The sequence below is a fragment of the Anomaloglossus baeobatrachus genome, chromosome 3 (genome assembly GCF_048569485.1).
Source record: "Anomaloglossus baeobatrachus isolate aAnoBae1 chromosome 3, aAnoBae1.hap1, whole genome shotgun sequence".
Taxonomy (NCBI): domain Eukaryota; kingdom Metazoa; phylum Chordata; class Amphibia; order Anura; family Aromobatidae; genus Anomaloglossus; species Anomaloglossus baeobatrachus.
The window spans coordinates 431,001,739-431,018,153 of NC_134355.1; the positions used below are offsets into that span (position 1 = coordinate 431,001,739).

The 16,415-nt window shown below is 43.6% G+C and overlaps 1 protein-coding gene and 2 non-coding genes across 3 annotated transcripts; all 3 read right to left on the minus strand.

The window, feature by feature from the left end:
• Nucleotides 1-595: 595 nt before the first annotated feature.
• On the minus strand, nt 596-14,904 carry NCL (nucleolin). Its single transcript, XM_075340399.1, has 15 exons — nt 14,741-14,904; nt 13,927-14,022; nt 7,199-7,412; nt 5,935-6,063; nt 4,660-4,800; nt 4,472-4,570; nt 3,783-3,906; nt 3,522-3,667; nt 3,306-3,432; nt 3,063-3,208; nt 2,356-2,479; nt 2,085-2,215; nt 1,657-1,789; nt 1,143-1,399; nt 596-1,057 (listed from the first exon to the last, which is right to left on the minus strand). The coding sequence occupies exons 1-15, from the start codon at nt 14,756-14,758 to the stop codon at nt 1,005-1,007; spliced, it is 1,938 nt and encodes a 645-aa protein (XP_075196514.1). The 5' UTR covers nt 14,759-14,904; the 3' UTR covers nt 596-1,004.
• On the minus strand, nt 5,444-5,513 carry LOC142297965 (small nucleolar RNA SNORD82). The gene has a single exon (XR_012752184.1). It is a non-coding gene; the product is annotated as a small nucleolar RNA SNORD82 (small nucleolar RNA).
• LOC142297966 (small nucleolar RNA SNORD82) lies at nt 9,633-9,701 on the minus strand. Its single transcript, XR_012752185.1, has one exon. It is a non-coding gene; the product is annotated as a small nucleolar RNA SNORD82 (small nucleolar RNA).
• Nucleotides 14,905-16,415: the final 1,511 nt, after the last annotated feature.

Below are 16,415 nucleotides of genomic sequence, written 5' to 3' on the forward strand. Positions count from 1 at the left end.
AACAGGCCTTAAACACTCAGGAAAATATGGAGCACTTCTAACTAGATCCTCCCTGCCCTCTAGAGTTGTAGGCCCTGGTGATAGGTTTGATAGCATAGGTTTCCTTCCCTGATGTGGTATATGCGGTGTTAGGGTGGGTCAGCAAACAAATTGGCCAACTTGAATACCAAGTACCTTTATTTTGGCAGAGTCTACATAGCAGTAAGTTCCATATTCCATACCTAGCACACCTCCTATGCTGCTGCATTTGGTCGTATACTATTGCAGTCCGCAGCTTACAGCATTTCAAAATTAACTCCCTGACAAGATATTCAGTTTTATTTTTTTTGTATCTTAAGATAATTTATGAGAACACACTTGTGTAACTTCACAGATCAATAGAAAGTTATTTAAAAGCTGTGAGTGATCCTTGATTGAGATAAATATGGGTCCCACAGATGCCCCTCATACGTGTCAGAGATGAGATTACTCCTTTAAGCAGAGGACAATTTGTAGACCATTTAATATTTTTAAATCAATCGAGCTAACTAAAATGATAAATTGATACATTGAACTGTTTTAACAGCAGAATATATGAAAACATTTATACTAAAAATACATAACCAGATGAGGTCCTTTAATCTGAAGACAAGCTGCTGAAGCACAAACCAGAACATTCTGCATTTAGAGCAAAATACTACAGGATTTGGAGGGAAAAAATATAAATGTACAGTAGGTAAAACACAAGTTGACAAATTCAATACGGGGTCTCACACACACTCCTTTAAAAATAATAAAAAAAAAAAAAGTCCGTAAGATACAGTCACATTCCATGAAATGACAATGTCCAGGTGTCAACAGGAAAAAGGTTCATCTCCACATTGGAATGTCCACACCGAAGGCTCTTCAAATGCTAGTTTAATTTGGAGGGGCACAGGGAAGGGAACAAGTAGCACCCCTCCTACCCTCAGAGTCCTTTCAGTAAAGGGAGATTGCTTGAGGCTTGGAGAGAGGAATCAAACCATTCAGTCATCAAACCTTTTCTTCTTTCCTTGTCCCATATTTCCACCTCCTCTACCTAAAAATGAAACACAAATCAGTCATTTTGTCTAAACACAAATAGGGCATTTTCATAAGTGCATTTTCATAAGCAATAAGCTTACCTCCAAATCCACCACGGCCAAAACCTCTTCCTCCAAATCCACCACGGCCACCACCTCTGCCGCCAAATCCACCTCGGCCACCACCTCTGCCAAATCCACCTCGGCCACCACCTCTGCCGCCAAATCCACCACGACCACCATCTCCTCTGGGCTTTGCAAAGTCTAATGTAACTTTGTTTCCATCAATTTCCCCATCCTCCATTGCTTCCATGGCAGCTTTAGCATCTTCAGCTGTAGAAAAATCTACAAAACCAAACCTGTGGACAATTACAAGATAGAAAATTAAATCAATGAATGAAAGGCTATATAATTCCTTTTACTCTAGCTCTCATGTTGCACGCAAGGAATTCAACCCTCACTTGAGGGGCACAAAACCAAACATGCTTTTTTTATTCTTCTCTTGCGAATCCATCAACAGCCACAATATAAATTGGCTGGACGGAGCTCAATGAGAAGGTCTTGAGTTTAAACATTTAAGACAATTGTACATCTGCTAATTTTTTACATCACTTACCCCTTTGATGCCCCAGTATCCCTGTCTGTTACTATTCTGGCATTAATAGAACCATCAAATGCTTCTTTTAAGGTTTCCTCCGATGTGTCTTCAGAAAGACCTCTGACAAACAGTGTTTTTGATTGAGTTGCTCCTAAAACAATTTCAGAAAGATTAGAAACCCTAAAATTGGGATTGTGTAAAAACAGTTTGATACAGTCAGAGCATCTGTAATTGCTGTAATGCAACATGGTTCTCTAGCTACAGTTTGCCAGCTGACACTACCCAGAAACTCCTAGCCATCAATGTGAAAACAGAGCTTAACTGCAAGCAAAAAGATTTTATCTGCCTCAAAGTGGTTGTAAAATAATAAGGATATTAAACAATGTCACCAGCTGAACCAGTTCAGATAAATAAACAAGGCCAAGTCATTAGGGCAGACAATTTACCTCTTCCACCATGAGGACCACCTCCTTGGCTGATCTCAATACGTATTGACCTGCCTTCAATCTCTGTGTTGTTAAGAGAGTCTAAGGCATCCTTTGCTTCTTCCGCAGATGAAAATTCAACAAAAGCAAACCTGTGGAATAAGGAAAGTTCCATTAATTTCAGATTACAAATACAGATTGTCAATTTATGCAAAACGATGATCAGACCTAGATCTTTGGGAATGTAAACCAACTGACAAGCAGTAACTACCAACCGCAGCACGATACTCACCCTTTAGGTTTTCCCTGGTTATTCTGTGGTATTCTAATAGACGTTGCCTTCTCAAAGACTTCCTGCAAACTGTCTTCTGTAGCGCTGTAAGACAAGTTGTTCACAAGAAGCACCTTGGAATCACCTTAAGGGAGACAAATATTTAAAAAATAAAATTAAGTAGATAATTCCCATCCATGTACACATTTTTCACATTGTTAAAGTTTAGCTTACTGCAACTGGTGTTAAACATTATACCAGACAGATGTGTCAAGAATTCTCAAATGAAATATGCATTTCAAACAGAACAGAGGTTTGTATTTTATTTTGCTTTAAGGATTTCCAGATCCACTCAATTTTGTCATCAAAAAGGAACAACAATTTTGCTTTAAGTCAGCAGGATCAGAACTTGACTATCTAAATTGATTTCAACAAAAGCATTCAGATTCTTTCAACTGTCATCATTTCCAGCTGACCGTGAGCAATTATCTGAACTTCCCGAGTGGAGGACAGCAGCCCCCTGCACAGAGCTTTAGCAGAAACCTGTCCGCAAGTCTGACATACCAATTTCTGACAGTGCCATATAGATAATTTAAAAGGGTCTTTAGTGAAGGACCCCGGACTCTGCACGTGGGGACTACAGACACTTGTACTTGCAGCACTTTCTCCCAGCACCTACATAGCACTATTGCTTTAGATCTTGTTAATATATACAAGTCAACACCAACCTCCTGGTCCTCTTCTGCCTCCAGCATTCTGCCTCTTGTCTCCAGTGAAATCAATAACCATTGCACGGCCTTCAATCTCTGATCCTTGCAACTCTTCAATGGCTTTATCTGCCTCCCCCTCGGTGTTGAATTCAATATATGCAATCCTAAATTAAAGCACAGAATTAAGCATGCAAATATTTATCATATACGGTGTGCATCTTGTAGTTTACAAAATGGAGTTATTTTTTCTGTCTAACTCACCCTTTACTAGACCCATCTTTTCCAACAGGAAGGCGAATATCTTTGGCATTCTCAAAGATCTTTTGCAACTGTTCAGCACCTGTGCTATAAGGCAGGTTCTTCACAAATAGAGTTCTAGAATCCCTTTCTGCACAGAAAATTTGGGATCACACACAAGTTAGTTGAGAGAAACTAAACAGATAGTACATACAACATGTAAACCGACAAATTAAATACCTTTCCGATTTTCGGCATTGTTGTTCTTTTCATCAGGGTTATTTGGCAGCTGTATTTTAATTTCAAAACCAAGAACAGTCTCCCCAGACAGTTTAATTGCCCTTTCAACCTCTTCTGCAGTGGAGAAATCTACATAGGCGAATCTCCTAGAGTGCAAATAGTAGGCAGTTATAGTTGGTCTTATAATAATAATAAATAATATTAATAAATAATAAAAAAAAAAAAAAAAAAAAAAAAACTACCTAAGCTCAATACACCTACCTTTTAGCCCCAACACGGACATCCTGCACAGTTAGGTCATTCTCAGAGAAAAAGTCTTTCAGAGCAACCTTTAGCTCATTGAAGTCCTTAGCAGCATTCAAGTTCCCAACAAAGACTGATAGGCCTGGTAAGGAGAAAAAGAAACGCTGCATAAAAATATGCTTTTGGTCATGTCAACAATGGGAAAAGCAAGTGTGGGCACATGCAAATGGACACTAGCGGGTCTACAGGTTTAGATCGGCATATTACTAGTTTAGATTAAAATCTACAATTGTGAAATCCAGTTTCTAACATTCCTGCCATTTGTGCTTCAGATCAATAGGAACAGCAATGATGGAAGCCACTTATGACAACACTTCCTGGACCCAACAATGGTAATTTGTTTTGTATTTCTTCATGGTGGCCACCATCTTAGGCAAAACTGCAATCTTGTTCCTTGCTGGGTCCCTGCAGCTAATCATAAGTCATCCTCCTACATGACTACAGCAGCTAAATACTGGCTACAGCAGTGACCTGGTCCACTTAGTGACAGCAGGTCACATAGTATATGATCAGCTGCAGAGGATCCGTAATAAAATTACATTTGCTCACACTCTGGGCATAATTCACAATCACTAAACCTGTCATTTACACTACATAAACTCTGCTACTGCAGACATGTGCAATATCAAATTATTCAGGATTAATACCTTCAGATGCTTCGGTCTTTTCTGTCTTTTTCTTCTTTTCTGGAGCACCTTTATTTGATGGCATTTCTTTTTTGCGCTTTCCAGATTCCTTTACAGGTACTAAATGAAAAAGATTTTAATAGAATGGGGAAAACAAAATAAAAAACAAAACAAAACCAACCATGCTAGTAAAGAATTTTATTACACACCTTCCTCCTCATCGCTGTCATCCTCCTCCTCATCATCATCATCATCTTCCTCCTCGTCGTCATCATCAGAGTCTTCTTTTTTAGGTGCAGCAGCTTTTTTTCCTTTAGCTACAGGAGGGGCCACTGCTGCCTCTTCATCACCTGCATTACAGTTTGATATTTGGTTAGCATACAAAGTCAAACAATGTAAATGTGAAGGCCTTGCTGGCAAACTAATTATTATTGCCTCTAGCAGTCCAGAACCATTGATCAGCTACATGATATGCATTAAAATGGTAATCACAACCAATAAATAAAATTGCAATTTTCACACTGAATATTAAGCCTAATATGCAGTGAGATTGGCCATGTACAGGAGAGCTTTTTAGTAATGTTCCGATTTGGGGAAAAATCATTGTTAAGAGAGGGCAGGGAAATGGGGGCGAAAAAAAAAAAAAAAGCAATAGCAATTGACCAGCGCCTTTATGTCATACCCCAATCTCCAAGTAGAACCGGTCATTGGTTACCTAGTCCAAGAAAAAAAAAAAAGAAAAAAAAAAAAAAAAGTGTTTTCACACTGCGTTCCTCTCCCCATTCAATGGCTCTGTCAGGGCTTCTGTCCAAACCGCCCACAAAACAGGATTTGGACATATGCACCGACAGGCCCATTGAGTCACCATGTGGTCTGTTGTGCACCATTTTCGGGGGTATACGCCTATTGGGGGCAGACACTCAGACGTAGACGACTATAAAGATGAGTTTATTATGTTTTATTAAATATCAGTGGCTACTAACCAACAAAATAGCACATCAGTAAAATATTTCATCACGGGTTAATCAGTATTAAGTCCCATAAAATATTCATCATTTGTGCTATGGTGAGATTTTATTTAAACTACAGTCAAGTTTACATGCAGTTTTAAGACAAATAGGTTTCCTTAAACTTTTTTTTTTAACAAAGTTAACAGAAGGTAAAATACTTTTTTACATACTTAATGTAACTGAGCAAGTAGTTGCGTACCCCAGGGCCAGTGCTGCTCAGCCACTACTATGCCTTCTGTGTCAGTTGCAGCGCGACACGACTTAAGACAGCTCACATTACCACTGGATCCAGAACACTGACTGGGGCACCAAGTACCTGCTCAGGCATTTTTAAAGGGCTTCTCCAGTTTAAGAAAATTGGACACCGCATTTATATGTACTTAAACCACTAACTGTGCATAGCAATATGTTTAAAATGGAAGGTAATAAAGATGCCCTTGTCTTTACAAGCTGTAGTGCATTTATAAATCATACCTTCAGAGTCCTCCTCATCCTCCTCGTCATCTTCGTCGTCATCCTCATCGTCATCTTCCTCTTCAGATTCTTCCTTTTTAGCTATAGGTTTTTTGGCAGCTGGCTTCTTGGCAACAGGCTTTTCTTCCTCTACAGGAGAAAAACATGGATGTGAGATCAAAGGAAACCTGGCATTTAAAACCATGCTACTAACCTGCAGATATAGGGTTAGGCTGGAGTCACTTGTGAGTGACTGGTGTGAATCTCACATTACATCACCTGGCGCAGCTGCACACTCGAGAGGAGCGGGTCGACTGCCATGTATTTCTATGCAGCCGAGACACTCCAGTCCCGAGAGCTGCAGGCTTAGGCGGGTGATGTGCTACTCATGCGAGTCTCTCGCAAGTGTAACTCCGGCATTCTGAAGCAGCCTGGCACCTGCACTTAGCCCCCGCTGGCCAGGAAGAAATGGACTATTCCTCCCAGCATCGCTTGGCTTCCAGTCATAGGGTGGAGCTGTTGTAGGTTCAGTCACTGCTCAATGTATAGGGAGAAGCAGCTGTAACTCCGCCCCCAACTGACAGCTGGGTCTAATGCAGAGCCAGATGTCACTCAGTGTCAGGGCGCAGTTACAGCTGCTGCTAGCTGTATACTTAAGTAATGACTGAAATAGTGCCACCCCTCTAACTGTAACTGAACGCTGCCAGAAGGAATAAAGTTAATTTCCTTCCAGTAGCGTGGCAGTGAGGCTGTGTCCACACGCTGCAGTATGTTAACTAAACTTCACCTTCCGGCAGAAAACACACCTTGTGCCAGATAGCGCAACAAAAAACACGTCTTTTTTGTGAAGTCAATGGCTGGAATGGATAAAAAACGCAAGACAAAAAAGCACTAAGAATTGACATGCTGCAGTTTGTCAACCCAAAACTGCAGGCGCAAAAAAAAAAAAAAAAAAAAGCAACGTGCGCACAGCAAAAGTGAATTCTCCGACTGCTGGGAGAAAGACAGACATGCAGTTTTACACAACAATCTGCATCATAAAAAAAGCAGCGTGCACATGGAGGTAGTGGGGGCATCAGCAAGGTTCAGATCGCTATAACCTGCAGATTAATCCCAAATTTACAGGTGAATGGAGTTTTTTTTGTACATTACATGTTCCCTTTAACACTAGAAGTCCCAGAGAGGGGTCATTTAACATTTCTACCATTGGAACCCTATGGAGCTCGAAATTCCTGGGACTTCTAGTGTTAAATGTTCAAATTTAAACTATTTTCAAAATACATACCAGACTCCTCCTCCTCGTCTTCATCATCATCTTCGTCGTCTTCATCTTCACTTTCTTGCTTTTTTGCCTTTTTACCATTCTTGGCTCCTGCAGGAGTGGCACGCTTTTTCCCAGGTGTGGCTGCAGCCTTCGCCGGAGTGGTAGCTTTCTTCCCTGGTTTTGCCTTGGCTGGAGTAGCTGCTTTCTTAGAAGGAGTCTTCACAGGAACCTCCATCTATTGAAAGGTAACCAATTATAAGAACAAAAATGTCTATTTGACAAATTTGTGGATTTCCTCTGAAGATCAAATGCAGTATAAACAAAAACCATACAGTGCTTAACCCTTTCACGACCGGCCGATTTTTCGCTTTCCGTTTTTTTTCGCCATTCTTTTTCTGAGAGACGTAACTTTTTTATTTTTCAGTCAATATGGTCATGTGAGGGCTCATTTTTTGCGGAACGAGCTGTACTTTTAAATGAAACCATCAGTTTTACCATATTGTGTACTAGAAAATGGCAAAAAAATTCCAAATGCTGAAAAATTGCAAAAAAAGTGCGATAGCACTATGGTTTTTGAGATATTTTATTCACTGTGTTCACTATATGGTAAAACTGATGTGTGGGTGTGATGCCTCAGGTCAGTGCGAGTTCGTAGACACCAAACATGTATAGGTTTACTTTTATATAAGGGGTTAAAAAAAAATCGGAAGTTTGTCCGAAAAAAGTGGCGCACGTTTTACGCCATATTCCGTGACCCGTAGCGTTCTCATTTTTCGGGATCTTAGGCTCAATGACGGCTTATTTTTTGCGTCTCGAGCTGACGTTTTTAACGGTACCATTTTTGCGCAGATGCTACGTTTTGATCGCCTCTTATTGCATTTTGCGCAAAAGTTGTGGCGACAAAAAAACGTCGTTTTGGCGTTTGGAATTTTTTTGCCGCTACGCCGTTTACTGATCAGATTAATTGATTTTATATTTTGATAGATCGGGCGTTTCTGAACGCGGCGATACCAAATGTGTGTATATTTTTTATTTTTTTAACCCTTTAATTTTTAATGGGGCGAATGGGGGGTGATTTGAACTTTTAGGTTTTTTTTGGTTTTTTTTAATTTTTTAAAACTTATTTTTTTACTTTTTTTTTTTATTTTACTAGTCCCCCTAGGGGGCTATTGCGATCAGCATTCCGATCGCTCTGCAGTATCTGCTGATCACAGCTGGAAGGCTGTAAACAGCAGATACGCTGTCTCTTTTGCTGTGCCCCGGGCACAGCGAAAGTGAAACCAATTCATGTGTAGTACAGGAGTCATCACATGACCCTGTACTACCATGACAACTATCGGGAGTCACGTGATCGCGTCACGTGACTTCCGGTTTCGGCGGTAAGTAAAACTTTACCGCGATTGCGCTTATAATGGCGCTGTCATGTATTGACAGCACCATTATAAGGGGTTAATCGGCACGAGCAGATAACGATTCTGCTCGTGCCTAGCAGGCACACATCTCAGCTGTGAAAATCAGCTGAGATGTGTGCCGATCGCGGCATGCTGCCGCCGGAGGACCGCGGGCAGTAAGATTATGTCATTTAGGACGTAATTTTACGGCCCGCGGTCGTTAAGGGGTTAAAAAGGAACCCATCAACATTAAAAGGCTGTCCAGTCTGTAGGGACGTTATTGAGGGGGAGCAGAGTAGACTGCTGTGTAGTTGTGTGTGAAGTTTCAGTATATCTTTGATTTAATCAATTAAACCTTTGCTTATGCTGGGATTTTCGGTCCAGTGGGTGGTCTATTAGTGATAGTACAGGGATACCTCGTTTTCATTGATAATCCATCTGAATACAATCAATGAAAACCGACTAAAACCGAAGCAATTATTTCCATAGGAATCAATGTAAATCCAATTAATTTGTCTTGGACACTAAAATACATAACAAAAACATTTTATAGGAAAGCTAGTGTTTAATACTAAAAACAATAAGAAATATAAAAGTAATATTAAATGAATATAAAACACTAATGTAAAGCATACATACATTTTAGCTTACATTTTGTACATAGGTTTTTAAACTGACGAGCGGAGTGACCCTCAAATAATGCCACAGCAGGAGAATGCATGGATCGCCCTTTGTTTCTGCAAACATAGCAGCGTAGCCATGCGGGCATGCAGACAAAGACAAAAACCGAGGCAACTTTTTAGTGGGGGGAAAAACAAAAAATCAACGAAAACCGAAACCAACGATAACCGAGATTAACGAAAACCGAGGTACCACTGTATAAGTGTACAGAGATAGCTGTCAACTTATAGGACCGCCCACTGGACCACAAATCCAGGCAGGATGAAATGTACTGAAACTTTTCACAAAATATACTAATCTACTCTGCTCCCCTGCTCTATAACATGACCCCTGCAGATTATACTGCACTGACATGGAGCCTCATGACCAATGACAAACGTACAGCACATCAGTTAACAAGATCATCAATGAAATCAGCATTAAGTCCCATAGTAAAAATCATCATCTGTGCTGTATTTTCAGATGCAGTACATGGACCTGCTCATATGATGGAATTGGTCAAGACACCATATAGTGGTCAAAGGTCTTTTACAATTCTATATGTTGGAGAAGTTTAGGATATATGCGCATGTCAAGTATTTGATGCAGACATTTCTGCATCACTTAGCAGGAAAAACGGTTAAAATATGCATGTTTCTGGTACAGATTCTTCCCCAATCATTAGCATGGGTGAAATCAATAGCAAAAATACTGGAAGAATTGACATGCTACAGATAAAGGTCTGCAAAGAGAAAATATTCAACGTGTGCCTGAGACTTCAGCATTGCTATTCACTGTACTGGCATAAGGAAACCCTTCAGGTTTTGTGACAATTCTGCACTAGAAACACAAAGGTGTAGCAGATTATTCTGGCAGGTGATGCCCCTGTGAATTCTGTTATAGCCACAGTGATTACTGCACTCACCCCTCGTACAGGTACACATTTAAGGATTTGTTCAGATACTTTGAAACTGCTTTTGAAGCAAAAGTATTTTTGTCCTGTATACCCACTCCCTTAAAGGGAACCGGTCATCAGAAATTTAGCTATAAAGCTAAATGTTCCCCCCTCTGCAGCTCCTGGGCTGCATTCTAGCAAGCTTCCTATAGTTTTTGTGGCCCCTTTTATACCAAAATAAATACTTTATAAACTTGTACCTTTTCGTATGCAAATTTTGAAAATTATCCATGGGGGCGGGCTGCCTGATGTCCGTTGTTGTCCTGCTGCCGATTTACGCCGCCCCCGAATGCTGAATTTCAAACCTCAGGACGCCGCCCCTGGTCCCGCGCATGCACTGTGTGACTGTAGCGGTGCCGTGCACTGAGTGCACGTGTGACCGCTGGTGACGCTTTGCGCGGGCACGAGGTTATGGTCGGCGCTGTGAGTGTCATCAGCAAGTGCCGCCCATAACCTCTTGACCGCACTTTCCCCTTTGCCTCCTGCGTTCTGCGCAAGCGTCGCCTCGTAACCTGTGGTTGCCTGATCCGCTCCTCCCATCTATTTCCTGCTGCAGGGCAAGATGGGAAAGGTGACGTCGATCATTTGGCCAGCGCTTGCGCAGAAGGCAAAGGGGAGAGCGCGGCCACGGTATTATGGGCGGGCACTTGTGATGCATTCACAGCGCCACCCATAATATCGTGCCTGCGACCACGTCACCAGCAGTCCTCGCGTGCATGGGACCTCGGGCGCAGTGGGCGGCGTCCTGATCTATGAAATGAAGTAATGGGGGACGGCGTAAACCAGAAGGAGGGACAGTAACGGACACAACAGAGACCGCCCCCATGGACGATTTACAAGAATTGCAGACAAAAAAGGTACAACTTTATAAAGTGTTTAAATTTGGTTTAAAAGTGGGCACAAAGTACAGGAACCTTACTAGAATGCAGCCCACGAGCTGCAGAGGGGGAATCTTTTAGGTTTAAAGCTCAATTTCTGATGACAGGTTCCCTTAAATCTAGTTCTGGCTTCAGAGAACAGTATTAAATAAAAATTCCAAACTGAAAACACATCACAACTGCTGTGATCTCCCAAATGTCCGATCCCTCATGCCCTGCAACCCCGCAGCATTCACGTGTATGCCAAAACTCCCTGCCTAACCGGCCCTGTATGCTGCTATTCGCTAATATCAATGTTTAATTAACCCATTCACCACCTATCGATTTTCAGTTCTGCTTCCTTTCTTCCAAGAGCTATAACTTTATTTTTCTTCAATATAGCTATACGAGTGCTTGTTTTTTGCTGGATGAGTTGTACTTTTGAATGACTTAATTCTTCCATATTTTGTACGGGATAACGGGAACAAAATTTCAAGTGTGGTGAAATTGCAAAAAAAGAAAGAAAATACAATTGCACGATTGTTTTTATTTACCCTGAGCACCATGTGGTAAAACTCGGCTGGCAATATGACTCCTCAGGTGAGTGAGTTCATAGATGCCAAACGTATATACAGCTCTGACAAAAATTAAGAGACCACTGCAAAATTGTCAGATTTTGTCTTTATAGGTATTTGAGTAAAATGTGAAGTGTTTTTTTACTCTATAAACTACTGATAACACGTCTCCAAATCCCCGTGTGGCCTCATCCTAACAGTGACTGGAGTCATGACAGGCACGTGATGGCGGCAGAGGAGCACCAAAAGGCAGCAGGGAATGGCAGGCTACCCACTGGAGCGTGCTAAATCTCAATGTCACAGACCGACAGTGGGATTTAACTAGTTAACAGGTGGATCTCTGGATCTGGATTAGCTGACATGGGGGCAAAAACGTGGGCTCGCAGTGTGAACCCACATTAAAAAAGAGACAGACCTGGTATAGGTACATCCAAGGTCGTAAAGGGGTTATAAAAACGACTTATAAAGTGCGCTACTTTTATGCCAATTAGGGCCTTGTCTAGTCGATAGGGCGTTAATTCCCTACAGTAGTCTGCTCCTGCAGGCGTGATAAAGCCCTATGCACGTGCTGCAGTTTGTAATGACCTTTTAGTCACCACAAACTGCATGCTTTTCCTTCCCTAGCAAAGTGTATGATATTTCAGATTTGCTGTGCGTACGTTTCTTTTTTGGCTGCGTTTTTGTGGTAACCATAAGTATGCAGCATGTCAATTCTGGTGTTTTTTTTTTATCACCAATGGGTAAAAAACACTAAGGCTAGTTTCACACATCCGGCTTTTCGCCGGTTTCGGCGCACGCCAGTACAGTGTATACAGTACAATGGCAGTGCGACAAGCGCCGCTCACATGTTGTCATGCGACCGGAGCATGTGACCCAGAAGTTGTGGCGCTGCCATTGTACTGTATACACTGTACTGGTGTGCGCCCAAATCGGCGAAAAGCCGGATGTGTGAAACCGATTTAACAGCAAAAACGCAGTTCAAAAACAATGTCCACATGGTACTTTATGGTTACAATAAAACTGCAATGTACTGACATAGCCCAACATGATTTCAACGAACCGGCGTCACCACCAGCTCCTGGAAATCTTGTGGCTGAGTCAGTGTGCTACTGAAGCCAGGCTTCCTTAGGCTGGTTTCACACATCTGCCATATTGCTGGATCCGGCACACTCCAGTACAGTGCAATACAGTACAATGGCATCGTGGCAAGCTCCGGTCACATGACAGCATGTGACCAAAGCTTGCCACAATGCCATTGTACCGTATTGCGCTGCATCCAGCAAAATGCCAGATGTGTGAAACCACCCTTAGGCACACTGTGCATGACCAGACATTCAGAAGACGTATACGCAAGTCTTCTGAACTTCTGGTCATGCAGTGTGCCTAATGAACCCGGGAAGCGTCCACCCTGCTTCACAGGCACACTGACGAGGCCCAAGTGAGCAGCGTGCATGCACAAAATTTCCAGGAGCTATTGGTGGTCTTGTGGAAATCACGTTATCACACGTAGAGACCTGGTAACATGGAAAGAGGGTTGACTAGTCTGGGGAAACGCTCCTTTGACTAGTCACAGGCCCAAATTAGCATAGGAACAGCGCGCTTTATAAATGCCTTTTTTTAAACATTCATATTAGTGAGTAGTGTTATATAGGGCTGGTTAGGGAGGGAATTTGGGCATCCAGATATCAATGCCGCTGGGTTGGAGGGCATAGTGGACCTGAGGTACCCTTTAATTGCGGTCTAAAAGTGAAACTCATTTTAAATTTGTTTCAGATCTCTGCTAGCTCCTTGTAAAAACAAATCTGATCCATATCACATGCAACAGATGGACATAATCACTTAAAGGGGCTGTCCACTACTGGGATAACCCCGTCTCAATCTGTATGTTTGCCCTTTTTATATTAATGCTCCTTTTCGGTGCTGTTCCTGCGGTGTTGTACATGATCTCGGGAGACATTTCCCAGTGCGGTGTCATGCAATCGCACCAGTCAATCAGTGGCCATTCCACCCTCGCTGCCTTCGGACATTTTCTTTACATTCGGAGGTAGTGAGCACTGCTGCTCTCCTTAATCCATATATGCGTAAGGCGAGGAAAGGAAAGTATATGCCGGGACCACGTGACATCAGACTAGTAAGTGACCCCACGGCACATGGTGCCGACACCGCAGGAATGGGACCGGAGTAAGTTTTATTATTTTATACAGGGGAAACATACGGACTGAGATGGAGTTGTCCAAAGTTTAAGAGTTAAATAGCAAAGGAACAATTGAGTGGAAACCCACTTCACAAAGCAACAAGTGGCAGAACTCACCAGCTCGTCCTCACTCTCCTCCATCTCCTCGTCCTCGCTGGATTCCTCCTGCTTGGGGGGAGGGGCCTTCTTAGGTTTGCCTTGTGCTTTTGCTCCCTGTAAGAAAAGAAAAAAAAATAGTTCAAATAAAAAAAAAAAATATATACACAACAAAAAAAGCCCACTGAGGAGTCGCGCACCCACCGAGCTGCAGTGATCCACGCCATATCAGACTGTGGGACAGGACCTGGGAGCGGCCACCACAACACGTGGGGGAGACGGTATGCAGCGCCGGCCTGAGCACCCCCACTGAGGACACCTGTGGGAGCGCCCTGTTCAGCCACGTGGAACACCCCACTTACTCGAGCACCACGTGCACAAAGTGCGTGGGGGCGGAAGTGAGAGCAGCGGACTACACGCACAAGTTCCGCTCGCGGGAAAACAAAATGGCGCCGTTAGGGCCGCGCACACCTCGTCCGAGAATCTCCGGCTCCGTGGGCGCGATCACACGGCGGCAGCCACCACTCACAGGCGACCTCTGCACTGCTGCCCCCGAGCCCGGAGCGCCCACCGCTACACACCAGTGACGTCAGCGTTCGCGCGCGGTATTCTCAAACACGCATGCGTACTACCAAACTCCTTTCTTGTAGCTGCGAGCAACCAGGCCACGGAGCGCTGCGCCCTCCCTGAGCCGCTGCAATCAGTGTACAGTCACGGCCAACAGCCAGCCGAGTACAGACTGCACAGATGTGCACGAATTTATGACAAAAGCACATAAATGCAGGCGACATTAATTACATATTTAAATGCTAGCTCCCTCCGCGCATGCGTTTACCTTGGCTAGTTTCACCATGTCGGCAGTCGATGTGTTGTTCCCGTGGATTTAGATATCACGTGTCTGAGCTGTTCCAGAGGACACGAAGTGCCTGTGACAAGAAACCGAGTGGCGGCGGGGATCTTGAGAAGGCGCTAATAAAGGCTCCGTGTCACGTGTTCACCTCCAGCCAATCTGTGGCGGAGGAACGAAATAGTCACCGCCTCCAACTCTTTCTGCGCGTCTCATCCTGTGCGAACGTGTGACCAATGACAGGCGAGAGATCCGATTTGGAACGCACACCTCCAACCAATGAGGGTGCGAGTCTGTAAGGGACCTATAGGCGAGCCGAGCGCGACGCTGTTCGTGGCCATTTTGGGCTTATTTACCATGTGGTTCTTACTGACTGCAAGATGGCCGCCCGGTGGGGGATTCCCACGTGTGTACTATACTCTTTAGCAGATTTCCACGAAGTGCCGCGAGTTACGGCTGTGGCTTCAGTAGGTGTAGGGCCTGCTCCAGGAGAGCGCCGGTCTGACTATGGGTCTGTGTGGTCCTCTGTAACCCCGTCTGGTGTGAGGTAACTGCTGAGGTTCCTGTGCTGGGGCGCTCGGCCATAGTGTGGACAGTCCGGTGCCCCCAGGACACTCCGCTGCCGGCCGTTACTCGGGGATGTGGGAGTGCTGCCATCTCCTGTCACTGCTCTCTATTCCTATAGTCCTGCTTTTGTAGGGAATATATCTCCACTACCACAGAGTCATGGCGCCGCACAAACCATGCACTATAATTGTGTCCTAAGTTTCCATTCAGGACGGTGACGATTTCACTGGGAAAAAAGTGCAACATGTGGCTGTAATAATGGGGGGCCGTGGGCAGGAAGCTGCAGCCCTGTGAGCCCGGCAGGCATGGTCCGGGACTGCAGTACCGTCCGCATCGGATTTGTCTTTTTCTTTTCTGGTGCCTAATAACTACCTAATAACTAGTGACTACACTGTGGTTTGTGGTCATTGCCATATAACCGTAATCTGGTTCCAACAACTGTATACACCCGTATCCTTATCTCACAGGTCTGCTTCGAGCGGTATTTATCCTTGATTCTCCTCAGCAGGTGGACACTGCTGATCCTGAGGTAAATTTCTGATGTTTGCCTATATAGTAATCCCAGAGTCCAGCACTGCAGCCGCTAGGTGAGGATGAGGCATCAGCTGTTACATAAAGGATATGAATCCTATTTCCTTATGTATCTAGCAAAACCTAGGGTCTGTGTCCATGATCTGGATTAGTAATGTACTGGACACAGCGTGTTTTTTTTTCTTCTTGCAAAACCCTGCAGTGTACAGTACAAGCACAGTGGATGGGACTTCTAGAAATCTGCCCACCAAGCTTCCTTTCTATGTGATGCAGGTTTCATATCCGCTGTATGTATGTTCATCTAGATTGCCACATAACCCTGATCATGGGCATGTACCATTTTAGCAAAAAAAAATAAAATATGGATTAATTTATTATGGCATGCAAGTTAAGATGAATGAAATACATATTTTTGGCATGGCTTTTGGGCAGAGGGTGAAGCACAGCACCTTAGGCTATGTGCGCACGTTGCGTAAATACATGCAGTTACGCTGCGCTTTGTAGCTCAGCGTAACTGCATGCGTCCTGCGTCCCCTGCACAGTCTATGGAGATTGTGCAGGGGCT

Coding starts and splice junctions, on each gene's coding strand:
- NCL (XM_075340399.1), bottom strand. Junction 3,907..4,471: donor AAAGACCGAAGCATCTGAAG/GTATTAATCCTG, acceptor TCTCCTTACCAG/GCCTATCAGTCTTTGTTGGG. Junction 1,058..1,142: donor TGGCCGTGGTGGATTTGGAG/GTAAGCTTATTG, acceptor TTTCATTTTTAG/GTAGAGGAGGTGGAAATATG.